The 24,222-nt window shown below is 37.2% G+C and overlaps 1 protein-coding gene and 1 long non-coding RNA gene across 19 annotated transcripts in view; one reads left to right on the top strand and one right to left on the bottom strand.

Annotated features, from left to right (window-relative positions):
• The window catches only part of INPP4B (inositol polyphosphate-4-phosphatase type II B), a 248,411-nt gene that overhangs the window by 219,128 nt on the left and 5,061 nt on the right, over positions 1 to 24,222 (top strand). For 12 of the 18 annotated variants that reach the window (XM_015861149.3, XM_085544944.1, XM_015861145.3 and 9 more), the window contains one exon: positions 22,827 to 24,190. The exons of 4 other annotated variants lie outside the window; for them this stretch is intronic. In XM_015861149.3, the coding sequence (XP_015716635.2) occupies positions 22,827 to 23,001 (175 nt within the window). In that variant the 3' untranslated portion in view covers positions 23,002 to 24,190. Of the gene's footprint in view, positions 1 to 22,826; positions 24,191 to 24,222 lie in introns of those variants that run through there. 2 more of the 18 variants (XM_085544942.1, XM_085544951.1) reach the window with 1 other exon arrangement.
• LOC146761025 (uncharacterized) lies at positions 9,641 to 12,224 on the bottom strand. Its single transcript, XR_014945278.1, has 2 exons — positions 12,085 to 12,224; positions 9,641 to 9,986 (listed from the first exon to the last, which is right to left on the bottom strand). It is a non-coding gene; the product is annotated as an uncharacterized LOC146761025 (long non-coding RNA).

The raw sequence follows: 24,222 nt of genomic DNA, 5'->3' as shown, positions 1-24,222 counted from the left end.
AACAGAAGAAAAGGTTTGCTTAATTCTAAATTGCAGCCATGCAATTAAGGCTGATGTAGGCAGAAATTAGTAATTAAAAGATTTAAAAGATTTTTGATTATCTAAATCTTGTAACACAAAAAAAAAAAAAAAAAGAAGACCACCAAGCAAACAAGACTCACAGAATGAATCCATGTGCTGTCTTCTCAAAAGAAACTGTTTCATTACTGGTATTAATGAGAGCTGTGTTGTATATTCTGTATGTGAGTTTACTCAAGTCATATCCAACAAACTTACCTACAAGACTAATAGAAAATGTCCTGGTCAGACTGCAAAGAAGTAATTGAATTTTATCTTGCACTGCTGTGAAACACACAATGTGACTGTGTGTTGGATTTTGTGTCTAAGTAACAATTGTGTTTAATGTCTGTAATTGAGCATTTTTGGCTTCAATATTTGGTTTTATCAGATTAGGAGTTTAAAGTTTAGATTAATCTGTAGGTTTACAAATGCAAGGTCATTTGTTGGTTTTGTTTGTTTTTTTTTAGCAAAGGTAAATTTTCTAACGAAAAATCCATAATTTTAGAATAAGTAATTGAGCAGAGTGCTGAAATGGCATAAAAATATAGTTGGCTTGCAAGTTGCTAGTGCAGTCTGATGTATTAAACTGAGGTATCATTTTGTATGTATCATTAGCTTGCATACATCCCTTAGTCTCTGCAGTATTTCAGTGAGTGAATGACTCCTGTGTGCAGCCTTTCATAACTACATGTTTTATCATTAATGAACATTTTGAGTTTTCCGTGTTAAGTTCCATTTGTGTTGGCATTTCAAATATGTTTTTTTAAAATGTCTCCAGTACATAATGATAGAGTGTAAGTTTGAGTACGTTGTCAGATACAAACTAGTTATATGAAATTATTGCGTAGAACACCACTTAGAGGTAGGCTGGAAAAATTTCACAGATATCAATCTGATTTAAAAAGAAAAAAAAGAAAAAAAGACTGATAATTTTACAAACCAATTTGTTAATATGGAAGTGAAGCATAGCACAATTTTGCAGACAGAAATGTAAAGGAGTTTACATGCTTTTATGTTACATAACTGATTTGGAAACTGAGATGATTAACACATTAGTTGTATTGGCAGGTAACAGTAAATTAGCATCACAAAAGAATGGCAAAAAGCCAGAAAATCTGCAGAAAACTTATCAAGTAGATGAGCAGATGGGTATATGAGGCTGAAGCAGCATCATAAATGTGAATTTTATATTTTTGTCCTGTAGGCTTAAGGAGATAAAAGCTTTTTCCTGTTAATGTCTGGCAAATGAATTTGAAACAACCTTGAACTAAAGTAGTTGCCTTTTGTTGCTTTTATTCAAAGGCAATAACTTTGACTTGGGTGCTAGTATTGTCTGAGATTTGAAGCAAGGTCCTTGCAAGTAGTGGTAGTAGCATATAAATTTAGCCCTATAGTATCAGGAACAGAAATAAGTAGATCTGTTGTTTCTGCTAGTTTGTATCTGCATTGCACTGCGCACACAACCCTTGGTTAAAAGAAAGAAAATCTGCAAACAATTTTCCCCTCTTGAGCTAGTGAAGTGAAGCTCAAAAATTCAAAACAGAGGTATAAAAACATCAAGTGGGGTTACAGAATATTGAACTTTGTCATATTGCTGTTGAGAGTTGGTCAGACAGTTCTAGGGGCTGTCTTTGTCTTGCGGTTTTTTTGTTGTTGTTCTTTTCTTTTTTCTTTCTTTTTTTGTTGACAAATACTTAAGGCATGCAGTAAGTAGTTGTACCTTCAGCAGGACTCCTACTTTCCCACCATACCTCTGTTACCAGAGGTGCTGATGGAGCAGCTCTAGAAGCTGCACTGTCTTTTTTCCTTTTCCCTCTCTCCACTGGCCAGAGTCTCAGCAAGGCTCCTCTGGCTGTGCTCTCTTGTTTGATGGGAGTTGAACAAAGACGAATTGCAGGAAAACGCAATTTGTGAGAGCAAACTGGGAAGGAAAGAACAGCAAGGAAAAAAGGAGGGGGAAAAGGCCATAATTTCCACACAAAGATATATAATGGCATTTCAGCTAAATCTCCTGTATTTTCTTTGAGGGAACTTTAGCAGCAGTGTTTCTGGGGTTCATGTGAATAAGGTCAGCGGATTGTTTGTCACTTGTTGTAATGCTTGCCTTTTCATCCTTTCTTATGATTACTATTACAGAGTGTTTGTTAAAATTGCACGTTTTTAGTTCTTTTATTGACTACTTGTTAGAAGCTTTTAGATTGATTTTCACATCTAGAAGAATACATTTTGTTTTTAGAAGAGAGGGAGAAAAACTCTGGTCACCTTTTAATTTATAATTTATGCAATTTTCCCCAATGAATCCCCTCTAGATAACTTTGTTAAACCTTGTCAAACAAAGTCCTTTATGCTTGATTGCTGCAAATCACTTTTAAGCCTTTCAAAAGAACAAGTAGACAAGGAAAATTCAGCTTTAGCATCCAGAATCCTAACAGGCTTGATTGATCTTTGAAAGGCTTCTTTAAAGGATTAACAGTGGGAGATAGAGTATTGTGAAACAAAGAGAATTGTAAAAGCTGATGGAGATTCAAATGCAGCCAAGTTTGAGCAACAAAAATCAGAAAGGTTCACTGTGTAACTATAAAGTATTTCTTTTTCCTGCCACTGCTGCTGCAGCTGTGGTAGCTGTTGCAAAAAGACAAACGTGGGCTGATGGGCTTGTGGGGGAAGTTTGGTGATGGACTCATGCTGCTGTCTTTTGGCTTTGGTGGTGTACCTGCATGCCTTCAAATTTTAAGTAAATCAGAAGCAACTTCAGATGTTGTTCCTTGTTTGCTCCTACGTACATTGTACAATGCTTTTTTGAGAAACACAGCCAGTAACTATTAAGCTATTATGTAGCATATTTAGTGTCCTATACCAGTAACAGTGTGAAGTTTAAAGCTGAGCAAAAATCCTTCAATTAGCTGTCCCTTCAGCTCATGAAAAATGTGTAATCTTGCTAGGAATTGAAGCTTTGTCACAATATTTAGTATGTAGCTTTAGCTTCTGGGTGCAGTTCTAGCCATTATGATGCTGCAGCTACAGTAAAAGCAGGAGTGACTATTCCATAAATAGTTCTGCATCCTGTAGTTTACTTGGTAGATGTTTGTGAATTCCATTGATCTTAATGACATTCCTAGCACAGAGTGAGGAGAATCAGTGTAATTGATCTTTATCAAATGCTTGTAATTCTCTTAATACTGAAATAGTTTTTCCCAATATTACTGCCAGTTTCAGATGACCATTTTTTGCAGTCAGTATTGTTTTCATATTTCTGCGTTCTCCAGTGCATGGGTATTTCTTATCCTTCATCCTCAAATGTATTCCAAAACAAAGCAAAGAGGCAAAACGGATTTAACTGAGAACTTCTATTCCTCAAAGCTGGACACTGCTTAAAGGAGGTTGGGCACTGGTAGGCAGCACCCTATAAACCAGTTTTGTAAAACTCTTTACATTTTCTTTTCTGAACCTATTAAGTTTTAATGTTTCAGTGGCAGAGCCTCTTTTGGAGTCCTTGGGTACCTCAGAATCTCTTGGTTATTGAACGTTTTGAATAAAGCTTCAAAAATAAGCAAATGGTTTGAGAAATCCACTGTGTACAGTGAAATTTCCAGGCTTTCAGCCTTGTCATCTTTCTTAGTAGGACACAGTACCTGTCAAATACTCCAGACACTGAATATAAAATTTCTCTCAACATAAGACATCGTTTTTATCTGAAACACCAATCAAGGATATTTCAGATGATTTTAGATAAATGGCCTATCAAAAAAAATCATACTGAAAAGCAAGTAGAAAGAATGAATGGTCTGGGCAAAAAGGTATGGACTTTTGATGGCCTAACTACGACGCAAATTGCTTCTTCTCAAACAGATGTTTGAAGGTACCTTTTCTTAAATATCATCTTAAAGATGTGTAAGTTGAGGAGGGATGGTTTTAACACTATAGTTATTGCACTTTAATCACCCAAAGATGATCTAGATGGATGTTCAATCTCAAGGACCTTTACTGTAGAAATGCCTATGCCAAACAGTACAGTGTTGTGATTCCTACAGCCTAGGAATCAGGAGCAGATTGGGAGTCAGGCATCCATATGCAGATCTTTCTTGACTTTTCTCCTATTCTGTGGCCTTCACTCTATTCACTCACTTCCTGTGAGCTTGTAGAAGTAGATGGAACACGAGTGGTTATGCAGAAGAGAAAGCATGTGTTCTCTAACTTTTTCTTTCAGTACCTATCAGATCTTCCCTTTCTTTGTTGTTTTTCTCTGAAAGTCTTAAGTTTTGTAATCTTTCATTGTAAGCCAGGCTCTCCCATGAAGGTTTTCTCATTGATCTATGGTTCTTGAGAAAAACAACATTTTTATTATGAGGTACAAACTTCAAATGGAAATATTTACACTGTCAAATGTATTGAAATGTATTAAGTGACAGCACAGTTCAGTCTGATGCCTAGAGACAACTATCAATGTTCTTTTCTAAAACAAAAGTGCTGTTTGTTTTTTAATAGCCAACAGGTTGTGTTGCATGTAACAGAAAAGAAAATATAATTGAGCAAGATGGCAACAAGGTGTAAAAAGAATCAAAGCAATTGGCATCATCAAGGACTTGTTTAGAGTAAAGGTCTTTTCTTGAACATCTTTCTGGAAGGAGGAAGGGAATCTCAGACAACTATTTCAGAATATTAAACAGTAACTTGAACAGGATGTATTAATTCTAAAGCTTTCTGATATAAGATCTTCACAAAATTCTTACTAGTAATGCATCCTTAATTATCTACTTTTGAAGACATGAAGAAAAAAATGGCAAGGGAAAAAAAAAAGAAAAGAAAGCATTTACATCATAACAGGCTCAGAAAAGATTTTGTTGATGTTCCAGCTTCTAATGGGCAAATGAAGTAAAACTGGTCGTTAATTTTGTAATGTATTTCAAAGATTGGATCTAGATATTCAAGTCCACATTTTGCAGGGAATATTCTCTAACTGACTAGAGAAGTTTGTTTGCTCCTAAATGCCATTTCTCTGGTTTCTTCCCAGTGCTCATTTCAACATTTCTGATGAACATGACAGTCAGAGTCTTGAGAACTCTCTTTTGGGGACTTTCTCAACTCCTTTCCTCCTTTTCACTATCATTTCAGTATTTCCCTCTCCTTACTCCTCAGTGTGATGTATGTGGCTGTCATTGTCTTTCTTCTCCTCTTCAGTGCATGGACACTGTCTGCAGTAACAACAGAGAACAAACACAGTTCCCCTGCCCCATTGCTTTGGCTTCCTGTTGTGGTGGTCACTGTGAGGGAGAGGAACAGCAACAAAAAGTCACATGCTACCCTGCAACCTGTTTAGCATAGATTAAATCCTCAAAACATGTACCTGCTGAATTTAAACGAGTCGTTGTTAAGAGGAGGTGATTTGAGATTCTTGTGGGAGCAGGGTCTTAAAATGGTTAGGTCTCTCATACATTTATTACTTTCATGCAGAATATTGATGCCACTCTAGTGATCATCTCAGAAGAAAGTATATTTTTTCTTCATTCAATGACACTGTGAACTTGCTTCATTGTTCAAAACGAACAGACAAAAATATAATGTTAATGGAAAGCACCATGTAACAATAATTGTAGATGCCCTTCCCCCTAGAACTTGTGTTAATATTCTTGAGCTGTTCACGGGAGACTAAGTGTTCAAGTGAAAACTTTTGCCACAATTTTCAAGGGACATTTAAGGATATAACCCAGGCTACTTGACTGGTACACTAACATTTTCAGTAGTAAGTAAATGAGAATTTCTGAAGTAAGTGATTGATTTTCATGTCAAACCAGGGAGAGGTGGTCATACCAAGAACAATGCACATTGTCTCTAAATTTTGACAACAGGGGGGGGGGGGGGAAGTTATTTTTCCACCAGAAAGATGTTTTGCTGTTTTTGGTTTGGTTTTTTTTCTTTGTTGGAGTCCTTGGCCCTTGACTAAGTATGCACGATGCCTTTCTCCAAAGATTTAATGGAATTCCAATAGAAACTTGACCTACTCTGAGTTGTCCTGCTCTAATTTGTACTTCTTTTTTTCCTCGCTGAGATATTGACATAGTAAATGGTCTCTTACCTAGCCAATATTAGTATTTACCATATATTGATTCAAATGAGAGTGTGGGGAATTGAGCTATGCCTTCCTTCTGAGAGAATATTTTATTTATTCAGCACAGATGGTGGAAAATGTGCATAATTAATTACCAGGTGCACACTATGATGACTCAATTTTCAATTTTTAAAAAAAAGTCCAAATAGCCATATACAAAAAATTTGCTTTCTCATTTAGTACTTGCTTTAGTGCATATGCTATTTCTTTTTCAGAAGTTCTATGAAAGACTTGGTATTACCTGCAATCAGAAAATAGATTTCTTTCCTATTATGTGTCATTCCTGTTAAGATTTTCAGAGGGATTGTGGGATTTTCATAAGAGAAATCTTGCATGCATATTTATTACCCATTAAATCTCCATGAGCTGCAGCTGAATTACCCTGGCTTTGACCATGTACAGCTAAAGCTATCAGGAAAAGCAGCACTGCCAAGCCTTAAATTCAGATAAGAAAGGAGCAGGAAATTAGGAGAATAAGCGGGTAGTAATAGCATACAATAGCTGGTTAAAATTATCACGAATCCAATCTCTTCGAGAATTTATTCATCTCTGAAACTGCATTCTTCTCAAAATAATATAATATGGGCAGGGGAAGCTGGTAACTTCCTGCAGTGCTGGCCAGTGCAGATTGTGGAGAAGTTGGAGGAGATGCAGAAAAGAGCAGCAACTAACTGCTGTTTTAGAAAGGACGCTTTGTAAGAGAAAACCGCTCTTCTTTGGGAGAAATGGGATGCAGTGTCAGGTTGCAGCTCTATCTGGCTTATATAGAAGGTAGTTAACATATTTTGGTCTATTTTCACTCTCATTTTGGACTCCCTTAATGCCTTTTCTGACTTTGGTTTTCTAGGAATACTCCCCACTCTGATAATCATTTGTCTCATCCCGCATCTCCATTCCAGTTTTCTTCCACAAGCTTCCTGCTTTGTTTTCATTTTGGTCTTTGCTGTACTTCCTGCTTCTTTTTCTCCAGCACTCCCACCTGTAAGTGAATTAATTATTTGTTTATTCATTAACTCCTTTGACAGTAGCCATACTCAGTTTGGGAATGAGTTTTAGTGATGATTTCTTGTTACTTTCTGTAGCAGCTATGAGTTGCTGAGTGGCCTTTTGTGAACAAGCTGCCATTGCAGCAGCACTGAAAGATTTAGCAGCAGCAAGGCTCTTAGTGTTTCCTTGTGGCAGAAGTCCCAGTAACTGCACCACAATGACCAAAGAAGTTAGTTCCCATTTGGACTATATTTACCTAGGGATTTCCTATTTCTGTGATGTTCTCACCAGTTGGCTGAAACAGGATCAAATACTAGAGCTAGCAGCATTATATTGCTACTCTGCATTCTGGATCATTCAGAGATAAATTTGGGATACAAATAAGAGAATTTATAGCTTAACTGTCAACTATAATCCATAGCAATAGGAAGACTGGGGGAAGTCAGAGGGTAGGGAGGAAGCCACCACTCCCTGCAACAAGAGGAGAGCTATTTAAGGTTTAGATCCCAACAGGCTTTGTTAGATTTCAGTTAATGAAATGGATCTGCCTTTCTGTGGTACTCCAAAGCTTCACTTATTCTTGTAGAAAAGATTTCACAGTACTGTGATATGAGGAGTATCTCTATTCTTTTTTGAATCAGTTATTTGTAGTCTGTTTTATTTGCTGCAGAAAAATAGCACATGGGAGAGAGTACTTTTATAACTTTGGGATTATTACCAACATCTGTAATTTTCATATAAATACCATTATAGACAGGACTAAATTAAGCTTGCCATTACAGATAGCTCAGTGAAGGAGTCTGAAATCCAGTTTATATCTCTTGTTAGAAGGGCTAGTTTTATTTTGTATTTTTTCATGGTTCATAGACTTTCTTGTGGAACAGGCATCTGGGGCCCAACTGCAGCATTTCCATGTCTATAAGGAATCTCCTCTTTCTGCTCCTCTAATTCATCATAAGGATTTAAGATTTACAAGAAGCTTCAAACTCATGCTACAGCCTACCTGTTTGACAGTGTCTCTGCGACTTGGCTGTGAGACACTGGTGAGAACTGCCTATTCCTAACAGTGGTGAGAATGTAATCAGCTTTGAGGTTTCTTATCCCTTCTCTGACTTAATCTGACCTCAGTCAACATGCCCGCAGGCAGCTGCAATCTTTCCCCTCACACCAAGCACCAACATGTGACCTTTGCTTGTGAAGCAAAAGTCTAAAAAGGCAGCAGCTAATTATTACCAGGAGCAAAATGGTGACCTACACCTTGTTTTGTTTTTAAATACAACATCTGATCCACCACAAGCCCTCTCCAGTCAGCAGTCAGATGTGATGTAATTTGTTCAGATTATTTAAAAAGATTGAGGCGCAATCTGGTCACATATCTACAAGAAAGATCTTGTCTTAAGATCATCTGATGACCAGTTTATGTTTGGATTAAGCCAGCAGGTCCAGTGGAAATATATCATCCCTGTCAAAACCATATTTTGCTTCATATGCGTTTTGCAAAAATCACTGCTTCGAGTTGTTGATTTTTATTTAAATCCATTTGTAACTCATTTGTAACTGTTGACAGTGGAACATTTGCAGAATACAAAGTAATCAGCAACAGAAAGGTTTGTTGAGCAACTTGGAGTGCACCATCTTATCTTGTTCCAACAGGCATAAGAAGGGAACGTCCAAATATCCAGAATAGGTGGCTGTGCAGTTTTTATCATAATACATGTAGGGCAGGAAATGAAAATCAATGCTTTTAGGCTGGGTTGATTGGCAGTTGTTTTTTTTGTTTGTTTGTTTGTTTGTTGTTGCTGGTGTTATGCACTTAGTTTAATCAAGAATGACAGGATCTGTTTTCCAAGTTTGCTTCATGTAATAACATGGCAATTACATAGAACACTAAAACAGATAAACTGACACTATGTCAAAAGCATCTTCTGCTGGTTTGAAATGATCAAAGTTGCATCACAGTGCATCTAAAAATGAAGGACTACCATAACAGTTCAGTCTCAGCAATCCATGAATTGATTCTGGAATTCTAGAAGAGACTATTAACTTGGTTATAACAGTTTTAAAAACCTCTAGGAGGTTTTTAAAGTCTTTGACATGTTCAATGCTTGCCGTTTCACATTTTCTTGTAATCAGAATGCACGTAGAATACACTTTATCCTACTTCCATATTACTACTTGTTTGCATTGATAGATATCTGTAAGATTTCTTCTGTCTAGTTTAAGAGTTTAAAACCAAAAAGATGTAATGCTGACTTGTTTCCTGAGGAATGTGTGACACTTCCTAATGCCTCATTCTTTCCGGTTTGTAATATATTCTCAAATGCTGACCCATTTAGCTAATACTAGTGTGGCAAGGTAGATTAAAAACGAATAAATTTTTTTGGTTGAAGCGAATTGAAATCACCTTTTCATGGTGCTTAAGTCTGCATACAGCAGAGTTTTGCTTCCTATATATGGTGGTCTGTACAGAATGTACACATACAGTCATTCAAAGAAAACGTAGGAAGTGGTGCATTTTATTTTGTCTCAATTTTCTGCATTATTATATGACAATATATTTTCAAATATGACTTAGAAACTTGACACATACTTGTACATCCAAGAAACAATTTTTTGAGGACTTCTTTTTTTCTGTCACTGTGGTTTCTGATTGTTTTGCATGCCTTGTCTGGCAATTGAAACTTAGCTAGCAGACATTGGGTTGCGTGTCTCCACAACTTCGACATTTTCAGGTGCAAATGCTTGTTCTTAGATGAAGGTTTTGCTGAAGTACAAGTGCTGGGAAAATTCAGTCTCTTCATACTATGATGTGATGTAGCTATTGTTCTTAGCACTGAAACACCAAGAAAATAAGGAAACTTGAGTATACGTTGCAGTTTTTAACTCAGAATTTTTTCTCATTTTCAGACTACAGGTATTTGTTAGTAAGAGGGTGCTGAGCAAACACACAGAACAAATGATATTTGTAGTATTAGCTGATTTTGTTGAAATTACTCTGTGACAGTTGTACCTGATATTCTGTTTTCAGTCCCAAAGGCAATGATTCTTTCTGCTGTCAGAAAGAATCATCATCTGCATCGTCTGTGCAACACAACTGGGATAACAAAATTCATTTCAGTCTTGATTTAAGTTTAATTTCAAGGTAAAACTTGAAATTAGGTGATAATGAAGTCAATGTTTTGATTCTCTCCTGCATGCTTATACTGTGCACAGACACTGTACAGGTATTTCTGAGGTACAGGAGTGGTCTGTGTTAAGTCTCTTAAGCACTTTAAAAACTGAAATTTTCTGCTTTAACTTCTTGTCACAGTTAATAGAGTGGAATTCAATGTTTGGAAATTCAACTATGTGAATAGCTTTGAATGAGATCTACCTTGATTTAAAACAAACAAACAAACAAAAAACAATAAAAACATTGTGACTAATGTATTAATTCTAGGAAATGATGAGTTAGGCAGACAGCGACCCTCTGAGCAGAGAATTATCGAACCAGTTAAAAGCACCTAGAAAACAAAACACACAGGTGTTGTACAATCCCAGCTGTGCAGCCCAGTGGATGCTGTGATGATAACTGCCACCATCTCCTTTATATTATTTGCATTTGGTCGTGAGTGCCTTTTCTGAAATACTGGCTTGTGTCACACACATCATGTACTAATTGGCACACACCTTCCCCCAAAATAAACTGACATACAAACTCTAGCAAGGTCAAAAGAACACCAACAAATACTGGCTAGAAGCAGGCCCTCAGGGCAAGGTCTCTGTTGGTCCATCCTATCTCCTCTCCAAGCAGCAGTACAGGCCATACCACAGGAACAGAGGAATATGCAGACCTTCATGGTGATGTGATCAGTTTTCTTGGGCAAGTCTGTTCTCCACAAGTGGTCTGTGCAATGAGTTAAACTGAAAAGCATCCTTTTACCATGCATTTAACTTTTCATAGACATGGTACAAACCATTCCCAAATTTGGACTTTAGTTGTGTGGCAGTACCTAGCCAGATGGAATAGGGAGTCCACAGTCAAGAACTTAAAGACCTTTTCCCAGACAGGATCAAAATTATTACTGTGGGCTCCTTTATACAAATGCTACCACTTTGTTCCCATTGCACTTCAAAATGCACCAAGCATCCAATTTCCTTTGTAAATGATGCAGTGTATTACCACAGTAGCTACTTTTGAAGTAATCAGCAACTTGAAACACGGATGTTAAAACTAATGGAACTAAATGGACCTCATCTGAATTGTAATCCTTGAATAGAACAGTGGTTTTAGTCATTTTTTTACTATAAAGTTTATTAAATGAATTATGTATTGCAGTGGAGAGGAAAAGTCAAATGATCTTTTAAAGCAAAAATAAAAACTTTAAACTTGCTATCCATACTTCATTGGCTGTGGAATGCTAAAAGAGAAATAGTCTTGTTGGAGAGCTTAATGATCTGTACCGCATTGTAACATAGCCCAAAACAGTTAATTGCTTGCTCATAAATCTTTTTCTTTTATTCACACTACAGAAAAAAAAAAAAAAGTCTAGACTCTCCTCTCAAAATAGTCTGTAGTCAAGTGAGCTTGAAAGCCTACGCTGTTAGGCATCAAGTTCAACATAATCTGTGGTGCTGGAAAGGAAATCTGAGGTTTCCGTCATTCATTTTGGTAGTTTTGCACTGGTAGCCTTGTGTATGGGCTGGAGATACAAAAGCTAAATGGGCAATTAGCCAGTATTTTACAAAGCTCTTTGACCTCTGAAAACGCTCACAATCCAGCTGCTTCTTCTTGGGGGTTGGAACTACATGATCCTTGAGGTCCCTTCCAACCCGGGTCATTCTGTGATTCTGTGATTCTGCTGTAAAACTACAGGTAACTATGATATGAATATCCAGGTTAAGAATTTAAGTCCCCAGTACACACCTTGGTAGATGGGTAACTACCTTACCTGGGAACTCTGGCTCATCCTGGTGTTGCTCTAAGCTTGGTCTGCAAAGTCTGGCAGCAAAGTACTTGATATTGTAAGTCAGGGAGTACACAATGTGCTTTCTTTTCAAGGATTTGCTTTAGTGCACAGTGTAGTTATCCTTCATAGTAACTGAAAGTAAAACAGAGTGAGGAGGGCATACAAAAAAAAAAAAAAAAACAAGCGAAATTTTTCTGGCATCAGCAATCTACCCATTGTGTTTTAAATATATATCAAGCACGGGGCACTAAAGCATTTATTGTGGGCTCAGGGAAAGCAGGAAAGTTACTTTAGTGGTGCCTTTCTTTTTTTTTTTTTTTTAATTTAACTACTGTTTAACTGGCACCCAGTGCACTATTCAGGCTGCTTCCTTTGTTTGTCTACTTACTTCCTATGATAAAAAACCTATTTCATGCTTTGCTATTTTGGGGGTAAAGGTCCCCCTTTTCTTTTCTTTCTTTGTTTTTGGTTGTTTTTTTTTTCTCCCCATTATTTTTCTTTTCAAGCTTCCTTGCTTATATAGACAGCAATAGCAACGAATTTAAAATACTGTTATCCCAAATTGCTCCTCATATGCGTTGGGTGCTAACTTTATATTTCGACAGCTCTCCCAGACACAAAGTTACTGTAGCTTAAATCATTTGTGGAACACTGTGAATTTTGCATATACTCAAATGTATTAAATAGATAAATCTATCAAACTTATTTTTTCAAAACGCTATTTCAGTGCTTCAGTGAGTGATGTTCTCATTTTCCTACTACGGTGATTTGATGTGTTTACTTTTAAAAGCATTATAGCTACTATTCCTTAAAAAATATGCAGCTAATCATTTGAAGGCAAGAGAGACAGAGAAAGCTTTGCAAATAAAGTATCTCTTCTTTAGGGGAACAAATGTTTGGTAGCTCACTCCTGCCTTGCCCTCGAGTTGTCTGTTACTTCTTCAATTGTTAATTATCCTGAGTGCTAGAGAACACTATAGAACCAATTGAAACCTGTCATTTTTTCCACTGAAATTTCCATTAGATGAGAATAATTTCATCTCAGCTTAGATTATCATGTTTAAAAATTTTTACAGTGTTCTGCATGTATTTCATTTCTAATAACCATACTTGGGAAAACATCATTTATTATCTCATGCAGCAGAATACTCTGTGTTGATATACGGACTTCTCTGACATGTGCAATTGCTGGCCTGCACTCACATGCCTTTAGCTTTCTTTGTATCATCTATCTACTGCCCTTAAATACTCAGGCAAAGAACAAGAACAGGTTAGAGCATTTTTGCTAATTGCATGCTTTACCCATGTTGTAACAGTGTAAGGATGTCATCAATCTAGTGGTACATAAACCGTGCAAAAGCCAGCCCTGCCCCTGTGCATATTGATAACAAGCGATGCTTGTATCTAGTCAGCAATATTTTCTAAAAATTACTCTTTTTGTTTAATTGCAGTTTTTGTGTTTTATTGACTGCATTTAAGCCCTCAGTAGCAGTGCATTAATAACATGTTGCGGAATTCAATTTTAACTAACATGTAATGAAATACTAATAAAATAAAATGAGCATCATTCCAGCACACTTCACATGTGTCAGCTGTGTTCTGGTAAGATGATAGGAAGCTGATTTAGCTTTTGGTAAAGGTTAATTGAAAGTAAAACTGTATATTTTTAAATACTCTAGTGTATCTGTTTGTATATGTATTTGTTCATGACAGAAGATTATTTAAGCAGTTTGTAAGTCTTGGTGTCTGCTATGTTCTCACCACCACAATGGATGCATGCTATAGAGGGAGTTTGGTCAGTTACCAGAAGCCTTTAAGTGCTGTGTGGCAGACACTGGTACAGTCCTAAGGCAAGGGGAGCAGCAACCTACTCAGACCAGAGGGCTGCTCATTTCCTTGGTTCTGTAACCAAGAGCAGGCACCTGAGAGGCCTGTGAGAGCCAGCATAGCCTTCAGAGCTCGGGAAGGACATGGTGTTTTCAAGAAAGTTCATGTGGGTCGTGTTCTAAGTGCTCTGAAGAGCTTTAGTATTTATTGTGCATTAAAAGGGAAGGAGAATTCCTTAAGGCCTGCCCTTGTAATGTGCGTTTAGGGAAATGAAGTGTTTCTAATTAGCAACCTACTTGCTTTTTGTCTGCAGTGAAGTTTTCTGTTTAACCACCTCACCTGTGGCTCACAGTTATTCAGGGCAAATTCTTGAAAACCATAACCAGAAACACAAGTAATACCTGGGTTAATGTCTCTCAGAACTAAGTACTTGGGAAATACATTACATGAACAGAGAATAAAACAGGAGATGCTGGAATTGCCTCCAGCTCAATCTCATGCAGTGCCAGGCTTTAGGAACACAAGATATTTTAAATGACAGAGTTTATCTGGAAAATTGGTGCAGTGTTTATCTAACGTGGGAGTATCATGAGATGATGTCTCACTGAAATGTTTCGTAAACTGTTTCCCTTCCAGCCTACAAAATAACCAGTTTACACAACAGTGGAAAAAATGCACTGGAGACTAGAGATAACTATGTACCATCTCAGGGAGGGAAGATTTATACCTTTCCATTCCGTTACTTTTTTCTTCCTGGGAAAGAAGGGAGGAAATACTCAAGTAGCACTGCTGGCTTGCTGCTTCATCATAATAAAACAGTCTTACGTGATAGGTGAATAAGTTTAAGTATTTAAGTTTATTTAATTAATATGTTTAATTATTTTGTACTATAGATCGTATTTTCCCAAGAGAATTTTCCCAATTTGGAATTTGGGAAAATTTCAATATTTCAATATTTCAAATTCAATATTTTCCAAATTCTCTTGGGAAAATATGATCTATAGTACAAAATAATTAAACATATTTGATCAAATCAAGATGTAAACTGACTTTTTGTTTGTTATTTTGCTTTTTTTTTTTTTTTTTTTTTTTTTTCCTATCTGTCAGTGACTTACCTCAAAATTAAGTGATACTTTACTTCCAGGGTGTCTAACTTCCCTTTGCATTTTGGTGACAGCCTAAGTAGTATTTTCTTTGCTGCACATATTGCTGCTGGTTCCAGCACTTGTGCACTGACTGAAATCAGGCTTAGGTGCACTTTTAAACTTTACCAGTCTCTATGTGCATGAACACAACCTTGTGGCATGTGTGGTACTCTGAAGTGCTGCGATCACAGCAGATCAGCTCTTAAACATTATGGTGTGTGTTTTTTTAAAAAGCACCACTATCAGTATTTTGGTAGAAAGCATCTGCAGTTAGCTTGAGATGGAAAAGCAGTTGTCAGATCTTTCCTGTGATTTATCTTAGAACTTACACATTGTTTCATCCCTTGGAGGATGGTATGAATTGGTATCACTAATCAGAAGCAGTGACATTCCCCTTTATTTGCATATCAATCTGAAATTGCATGTATAAAACACTAAGAATATTCAAATTTACAGCTATTGATGTTCAACACTTTCCTCAGTTGAAGTGATCTGAGTTCCAAATGCAACATAAAATAATTGATCCTTGCCTTACACCAGCGTTTCTCTTTGACCTTAATTCTCTCATTCTATCCATAAATTTGAGCATTTATAAATTAGTTTCTGATTTTAGTGCCATTCTTCATGAATGGCTGTTCAGTTGTCCAGCATGCCTCTTCTGCTTCTTAAATTAGCCTTGCCACTTTTCTTTGCCACAGGGAAAAAGGGCTAGAAAATCTTTGTCAAAAGATTAGAGATGATTCATGAAGATTTTTCATTATCAACAAGAAGTATTTAAGATCCTATTAGTCATGTGTGAGAGAGGATTGATCGCAGGTTTATGTATCACAGTGTTCTTTGAGCTAAATGTATAACTGCATCCTTTGTAGAATTTTCTTACTGTGACGTAAACACGCTGGGAAAAATTGTGACTCAGTAGCCAATAATACCAGTGCCATAACATTTTGGAAGGGAAGCATCTTTAGATTCAAAACTTATTTTAAGAATATCATCATCGTCATCACTTCCCACTTTCTCAGATCACTCTGAAACCTGAAAGTTGATTTATGGGTTGGTTTTGGTTGGCTTTTTGTTTCTTTTTGTTGGCTTTGTTCCTGCACTAGGGTATAAGTCGCATTTGTATTTTGTTTGAACATGGGATTGAATTTCAAACATTGTGAGAGAGATTCCTCAGGAAAGACTTTGGAATTTTATTCTGAGAATTTTGCTTGTACATAATCCTAATACTTTATAGAAGAGGGTCTGGGAAGATTATTAGAATCATATTTTGGGATGGGATAAAAAGAGAAACTTTTGTAGAATTGATGCATAATACTGCACGCCAGTATTGGTAGTGTTTGAACACAGCAAATCTTCTACTTGAAGTATAATAATAATTGAAAATCATGTTTCAAAAACCACCCAGCTGTCTTGACAGGTAAATAAGCTCTCCTGTGAACAATTTCGGTTCTGAAAACTAATCTCTCCCAAGATACCAGCATGGCTGTGCAGGACTTGTAGCCTCTGTCCATACCTGCAAATTACAGACATCTGGGGAATGTTTTTAGCACCTGAACTTAGTTACTTTATACTGTAATTTTATTAAATTTTTCTTGGCACATTCTGGACAGCAGAGACCAGCCTTCTCCCAGGCAGCTTTGAGGTTGGCACAACCAAAGGACAGTTCCCACATGACAGGCAGTGGTAGGTGATTTCTTTTGTCATGGAAGGGAACACAGGCAATTGAAAGTGAACTTGGTTTTGCTGTTCAGCTTCAGTGATATGGAACTGCTGAGGGCAGGTTTAAAGTGCTGTATGTCTAGGTTTCTTAAATGACAAAATACCTACCTGAGGAACTGATTTTGATATTAAACTGTAGTCATATGAACCAACAAATGATGCTTTGATTCACACTAGCAAAGAGTAAATGAGCGCTGTACAACAGGGCTTTGTAGGATGTAGTTGTGTGCGTGGAAACCAAGCATCTCCTAGCCATTTATTCAGTACTTCAGGACAGTGTGCTGATCAACCTGTTGCTTCTCACTGAATCATCATGGCCTGTCCACACTGTTGTTTAAAACCTGTGACTACAGCTGAACTTCCAGCATATTACTGATTCTGACAAGTACCTCAAAATTGAATATTTTTCTCTGGAAAGACTAGGTAACCATAGGTTTAGAGGTCTGAATGCAAAACAAACAAATTGCCACGGGTTAACTGTATCGTTAAAGATTTAAGTATCAGGTTATTATGGCTACAAAATGATTCTGCTGCCTTGTCAAAATCAGTGGACAAGCCACGTGTTATTTAAGAAGTGAAAAGGGGAAGGAGAGCACATGAGATAATGAAATTGTAAAATAAATACATTAAATATGTAAACAATATAATTATTAGAATATAATATATTAAACAAGGGAAGGGTGAATGTGGTAGGGAAACAGAGGATCTTGGCCAAAGAGATAGGTCTCGGGGAAAAAAGTTGCAGTACAGAATGACACAAAGCTGTACAAGGGGAGATTCACCCAGCACATTACGAAAAATTTCTTTACTGTGAAGGAGGTGAAGACTGGAATGGACTTTCTAAAGAGGAGGCTGATGCTCCATGCCTGTCAGCAGTCACAAGCTGTTGGATAATGCCCCCAGGCAATATGCTTTCGCTTTTGTTTAGCCTTGCAGTGGTCATAGTTGGACTAAATGATCTTTGTATGTCCCTTACAGCTGACTTATTGTGTTCTGTTCTTTTATCGAAGGTAGAACAAGATGAGGGAGGTTTAGCGTGGCAAGGTGATGCACACAGTAGGAGGTATTTTGTATTGTTGCTATGTGCTTAGTAATGGCTCCCTGCAAATCACTGATGAAATTCATCAGTATACTTAGATATGAGACTGCTGTTCTGTTTCAGTATTGCCAGTAGTTTTGAATCTGAGTAGTGACTGTGGAATCACCTAAGTGTCAAAAAAATTGATTTCTAGCATTTTTTACTTTATTGAATGCCATCTAGATTTGAGGAGAATTTAAGGTATTGACAAGAAAAATAGTCATTGAGAAGACTGTTGATGCAGAAAACATTTCTGGTGGTTCCCTTCCTACATATTCCATTTTAAATGGTGCAGAAACAGATTTTGTTCTTTCACAGATTGTTGGAGGTTTGTGCCAACTGTATCTCTCACCATAAAGAGATTTTGCCCAGTATTTCTCTACCTGTTTTAAGTGAATTTGCTAATTCAGCATTCCTCTTGGACAGTGCTCAGATCTACTTGTTTCCTTCTCAGTCACATTATTTCAGATGTTGTGGTGATATTTTGATTATGGCCATGGGATGCTCATGAGGATCCCATCTTCCCCCTTTGAGAAAGGTCAGGCTGCCTTCCTAGAGCTGTAGTGCTGTACATGGAAACTATGGATATTTTCCTTAATACAACTGGAGCATTGCAGTGAATCACAGTAACGGAAATAATGCAGAAATGAGGTAGCTTTTCGTCCAACAACTTATTTAAAAATAAATTTAAAAAATATATATTAAAAAGCAAGCAGACAGTGTTCTGTCTAAAAATCTTGAGAGAGGTTTAGAAAACTCTTAAGAGAAGCTCCTTTAAAGTTCAGAATTGTGATAGCCTGAAGAAGAGGAAGTAAGTTAGCAAAACTGTATAAGACTGAGAACTGCTAGCAATCAGTTCTATTTGAAGAAATGTCTTTGCTGCTATTGTTGGAAGGGATTGAAAAGAAGCATCTCACTTTTGCTATTTTTCTAAGTCAGCACTGGCGTTTGACAAGAAGAGCCCAGAAGGCCGAGAAACTGCTTGCTTCAGTCTGTTTGAAGGAGAAAAAAAAGAAAAGAGGCAAATTCCCCAAAGTATTTGTGCTATTAGGCATGAATTCAGACTGAAGTCACTGCTAGCATGTGTGGGAATGCTTGTGTTGATAGAAGGCTGCATAGCCATTTTACCTGAAGCACAGATTTAGGAAAATTTAGCATTTCTAGTATCATTAACAGCAGGATCTGGGTAAGTTCTACCAGGAGAAGCAAAGCTGAAAAGTATTAAGATGTCTCAGCCAAAAACACTGTGCAGGGATGGCCAAGCACTGTGATTGGTAATGAAGAACTGCAGTGTGCCCTCATATGTGTGCTTGACTTGAAAAGGAATCCTCAGAGGCTTCTTTTTTTTCCTCACACCATTTTCATTGTCTCAATTTGCTTGCAGCTTCAATTTATCATCTGAATTAAAAGACAATAGAAAATACTGCTGTTTTGCTCTGTATCATTTGACAGGCATGCAGTATTATCTCAACAGGAGTTTAAGATGATAAAACAACAACTGAGAAAGAAAGCAGATTGAAATGGTTATATCATCATTAAACTTCGAGCACCCTCAGCTGCCACAATGTTATCTGTGCTTTGCTAAAAGACTCAAATAAACAATTTTCAAAATAAATGAATAAAAATTATGCTCTAAGTTAGAGAGGTGTTCATGACCCCAGATGTTATGGATTTAGAAGCTTTCACTGGTTCTCTTAAAGTGAAGCTTGTGCATGCAATACAAACTTAATAATTTTTTGAAGCTTTCTACCTTTCCATTTGGTGTAACTTATGAGCTCTTAAAGTATGTTTTGTGGTGGAGAGACCATCTAAAACTATTGGCTATACCTTCACAACACAATAGTCAGATATAATTCTGCTCTGGCTGTGTTGTGTCAACCAGGAGGCAAAGAAATCAAGCTGGAATAGCACCAAATAGATGCATGCTTTTCGATGCAGTAAAACTTGCACCAGATTTTGGTTGGCCAGGGGAAGCAGTGCTTTCACGCTACAGGAAGCCTAGTGGAGGTCCTCTCTTTGTTTCTCTTCATAGAATCACTGAATTGCAGGGGTTGGAAGGGACCTGTTGAGATCACCACCCCTGTTAAAGCAGGTTCCCTCCAGAAGGTCATACATGTAGGCATCCAGGCAGGTCTTGAATATCTCCAGAGAATGAGATTCCACAACCTGTCTCAGCAACCTGTTCCAGTGCTCCATCACAGTCGCTTCCGTGACTGTAAAGTTCTTCCTTCCATTAGCATGGAACTTCCTGTGTTCCAGTTTCTGCACATTGCCCCTTGTTCTCATCACCAGAAACAATAACCCTCATTAACTTGACTCCTGCACTGGAGATACTTCAGTCACTTCAAGATTTGCTAGATGTTGCTGCAGTGCATTGAGAAGTATTAGCAGTGCTTAGCAAACCACCTGTTCATGTTGAAATATTCTTCTTAAACTAAAAGCATGTTTGGGTATTCCTCTCAGCCTTGTTCTTAGGTAGCTAATAATGGAGTTGAATCCCCTTGCTCTATTTTGAGGATGTCTTGTCAAATCATGCATAGAATAATGTGACTAATTTGTAGAACAGAAGTCCCTGTGCATCAGCTGTTCACAGCAGTTTTCCTGGGGGGTAAGGACTTACTGTGTTGAAAGACACTGATCATTCTTTTTCAGTATGTCAAAGAACAAATGTACTGCAGGGTTTTCTACTAAAAAGAAGAAAAAAAAAAAAAAGAACAAATGGCTTTTGTCTGTATTTCCGTTATAACTGCATAAATCTCACTGGTGCTAATGGGAGTTTCAGAAGCATAGATGAAAAACTGTCACGCTGTCAGTGAGATATGGAGTAAAACAGAGCAGGACACTCTACAGAAGCAGGCGGGTTGCATCCCCGTAGGGGCACCCTGCAAGCATCTAGCTCAGCCTGCTTAGAATGAACTTGCAGCATGCAAAACTAATACTCTCCATAAAGAAATGCTTAACCAGTGGCAAATTCAGTGGATTGCAAACTTGCTGAATACTGAGCTGTGCTGCTGCCCAGATGGACTCAGAGAAAAGGGAGTTGAGTCTCTGCATCAGCTCTGCTATAAGCATACATGAAGTTTGTGGTGGAAGACATCCAAAAGAACAGTTCAAAGCGCCAAAGATATGAAACTGAGGAGGAACTGATGAGGCTGTGTGCTTAAACCAGGAGGCTCACCTCAAAGAGTTGGGAAAGGGAGGAGGAAGAGTGTTAAAGGGTTGAGGAGGCCAATTTGGAGGATTCCTGTAGAGATTAAGAAAGGCAAAAGGAAAAATAGCAAAGAGCGTGTTTTCAGAAGTACGTAGAAACACATGATGAAGCAGAAAATTAGTGAGGAGAAATATACTGAGTCGTCATGGCTGATCACAGATGATAACGTTATCATTGTGAGCAGAAGGGGAAGGAAGTTCTGAGGGGTGGATCCTAAGAGAAGAGTGTTAACTAGAGTGGTCTGATACAGAACACAATTATTTATTTCAGTGTAAGCCACAGTACTGAGGAAGTCAGCAAAACATAGCTTTGCTTCTCTAAAGTACTGTGTGAATTCTATCCAAATTAAAAGCACCAGACATGCTGGCACCAGTAATTGCCTAGATAATACTCAAACATTTGGAGGTTCAATTTTTATATCATCTTTCGCTGGGGTTACAGATTGAAAATTCAAAGCTAAGAAATAAATGAATAGCTTATACTTAAAGGCTTCTCTGAAAGGAAAAATATGTGAGGAATGGTTTTGATCAGCACGTTTCCCAGGATCCCACCTCGAAATGCAGTTCTTGAGCCTCCTTTGCTATCTTAGCTCTACATACTCAGTGTGGCTTTTAAATGTGCAAGTCAGAAAGGCTACTACTGTTTTACTTCCCATTTTTATGAGGTTGTGTGATGCTACCTTTACCGGCCTATAGTGTCTCGTTGGTCTGCTAGTATTTTGTTTCTTGACAAACAGCATACCTGGGACTTGCAGTTCTGAAAAAGGACTGTGTTGCAATCTGATGTATTCTTAAGTCCAGACAGAGAAAAAGAAAAAAAAAATAATAAAAATAAAAATAAAAATTATATTCATAGTAAATAGAAAAATAGAACTCATGTTATTCTTACTGCCCAAAGGAAGTCCAGGGACAGGAATTCTGAGCACATTCAAATAAAGATAAGTTCAGAGGGGACTGAAGAGGTGATGTTGAAATGTGTATAATTCTACTTGTCTAGAAGCTAGTTGTGTTACAATAGAAAAGACAGGGGGTGACTTGAAAGTATCCCTGCTGCTCTGATAGGGAAGCAGCTATGCAGCTTGCAGAGACTTCAACTGTGAGCAGCTTAGTTCCTCAGTAGATGCTCTGAACAAGGTACAAGGTAGATTTCTGAGGGTAATGCAGGTGTGAGCCCTTAAATAAGAACAAATGCCATTGACTTCAAAGCTGAGGCACCAGCACTAATTAATATTTTAAGAAATCGATTTACCATCAACTAAAATTATTTTTGAATAGTTGTAATTCTTTCAAAAAGGAGCGTGTGGCCTTTCTATTTTTGCCTATATATTTCTTAGTCACTAATAAACAGGACTGAAAAACCTGTGAAAACCATGGAGACATTATTTTGTCAGTGCCGTGTTGTGACATTTGTGATCTTTTTTCTTTGCTTCCTTAGCTGTTTCTTTACTTTGTTATTTCATTTCTGTTCACTGTGTATGTTCATTATAATGGTGGTATAGTTCATCTCATAATTTAAGTGAATACTACCCTAAGGCACTTAGGAGGCCTAAAGAGATGCTAGCCATCTAGCCATCATGCTTCCTTTGTCAGCTGCAGAAAGTACTAAGTCTATGCAAGTGGTTGGCATAAATGATTTTCATCAGAATGGCCATGTAGTTTCGCTTTGTTGTCAAAATGCCTACATGTTGGCTTTCTTTGCTGTTTAAATGCTGTTCTATTTGTTCCTAACTTCCCCTATTTAACAGCAGACAAACCCAGGGAGCACTGAATGACTCGGATGATCCCGAAACAGGCTGTCTAACTGATAACAAGCCAACTTCTCGACACTTCTATCCTGTCGCCTTGCTGCTTGTCAGCTCACACTTGCTGGTCGTGTGGCTTATTTTAAGTCTTGCTTTGCTATTAGCCAAATATCAATAAACTGCACTTGTGTTCCTTTCTTTTCTACAAACAACAACAAACTACTTTAGAAAAAATAAATTATGCTGTAATATTTCTACAGTTTCAGACCTTAAGGAATCATCTTCAAGATACAAATGTCTGAAATGTCCAATGTTTTCATTAATTTTTCTGAACTCTAAGAAGTATACTATGCATTGAGTGAATTGATTTGCTCTTTCTGTTCATGGTAAAGCTTTCCCACTGTAATTAGCTCAAAGAAAGCCCACTTACAATGCTGTCACTGTGTATACAAAAGATGTGGAATCCTGAATGCTTGAACCCCTTTTTCCAGAGTAACTCGTCTAACAAAATTAAAAATGGATTTGCACAATACAGACTGACCCCCCAGACAAATTTTACAGGGCGGTGGTTTGTAAGACTTGCTTTCATTGTGTTATTTTCATTGATATTATTAGCTGATCGGATCTTATTTGTTCAAGAAACAATTCTTTCTTTGCTACAACTAACCTTTTTCTGTCAAGTAACTAAGTGGAATATAGTAAGTTCTGTTTTGTAGTTAGATTAACCTGATTGTTATTGTTGCTTTGGTTGCATTTGCTTTGAAGACTCTTTTATATTCTTTTTTAAAACGTCTGGTTTATGTCTTGATGCACCACTTTGGCACTTGTGACTTTTGTACTGTATGTGAACATCCTTCCTTTATAAAGCAGAGAGTCGGATTGGGCTGTTTGAAGAGCCATTCTCTCTTTCTTTTCATTGCAAAACTGAACAAAGGGGAAATGATGCAGAGATGAAACTTTCCATCGGAAATCTATAGGGCCAGACTTCATAAAATGCCTTATTCCTAGAATCCGCATTTTTATGGCAACTTGTAATCTCACATATGTAGTAAACGATCTGATAAAAAAAGTATAACGTTTAAAAGGCAAATATATTTCTGGAATTAGAATGAAATGTATCATTATTTTATTTTTTATTTTTTATTTTTTTTAACTAAACTTTAAACCTCAAGGGCAAATATATTAGGGGGAAAGAAATCTTATCACCTATTTCTGAGGGCAATAACTGTACTGGGCCTGGCCTTAGATTTAATTCTGTAAGATGTATCATCACTTGTGGAAAACAAAAATGTAGAGTTGAATCTTTGTTATTTTTACTTCAACTGCTGCTGAAACTCTGCAATGAACAAATAAAGCATATTTATTTATTTTGTGTTTCATGAAGTTGTACTTTTTCCCC

The sequence above is a fragment of the Coturnix japonica genome, chromosome 4 (genome assembly GCF_054131305.1).
Source record: "Coturnix japonica strain WE chromosome 4, WE-NBRP24, whole genome shotgun sequence".
NCBI classification, from domain to species: Eukaryota; Metazoa; Chordata; class Aves; order Galliformes; family Phasianidae; genus Coturnix; species Coturnix japonica.
This window is presented reverse-complemented; position numbering and strand designations above follow the sequence as displayed.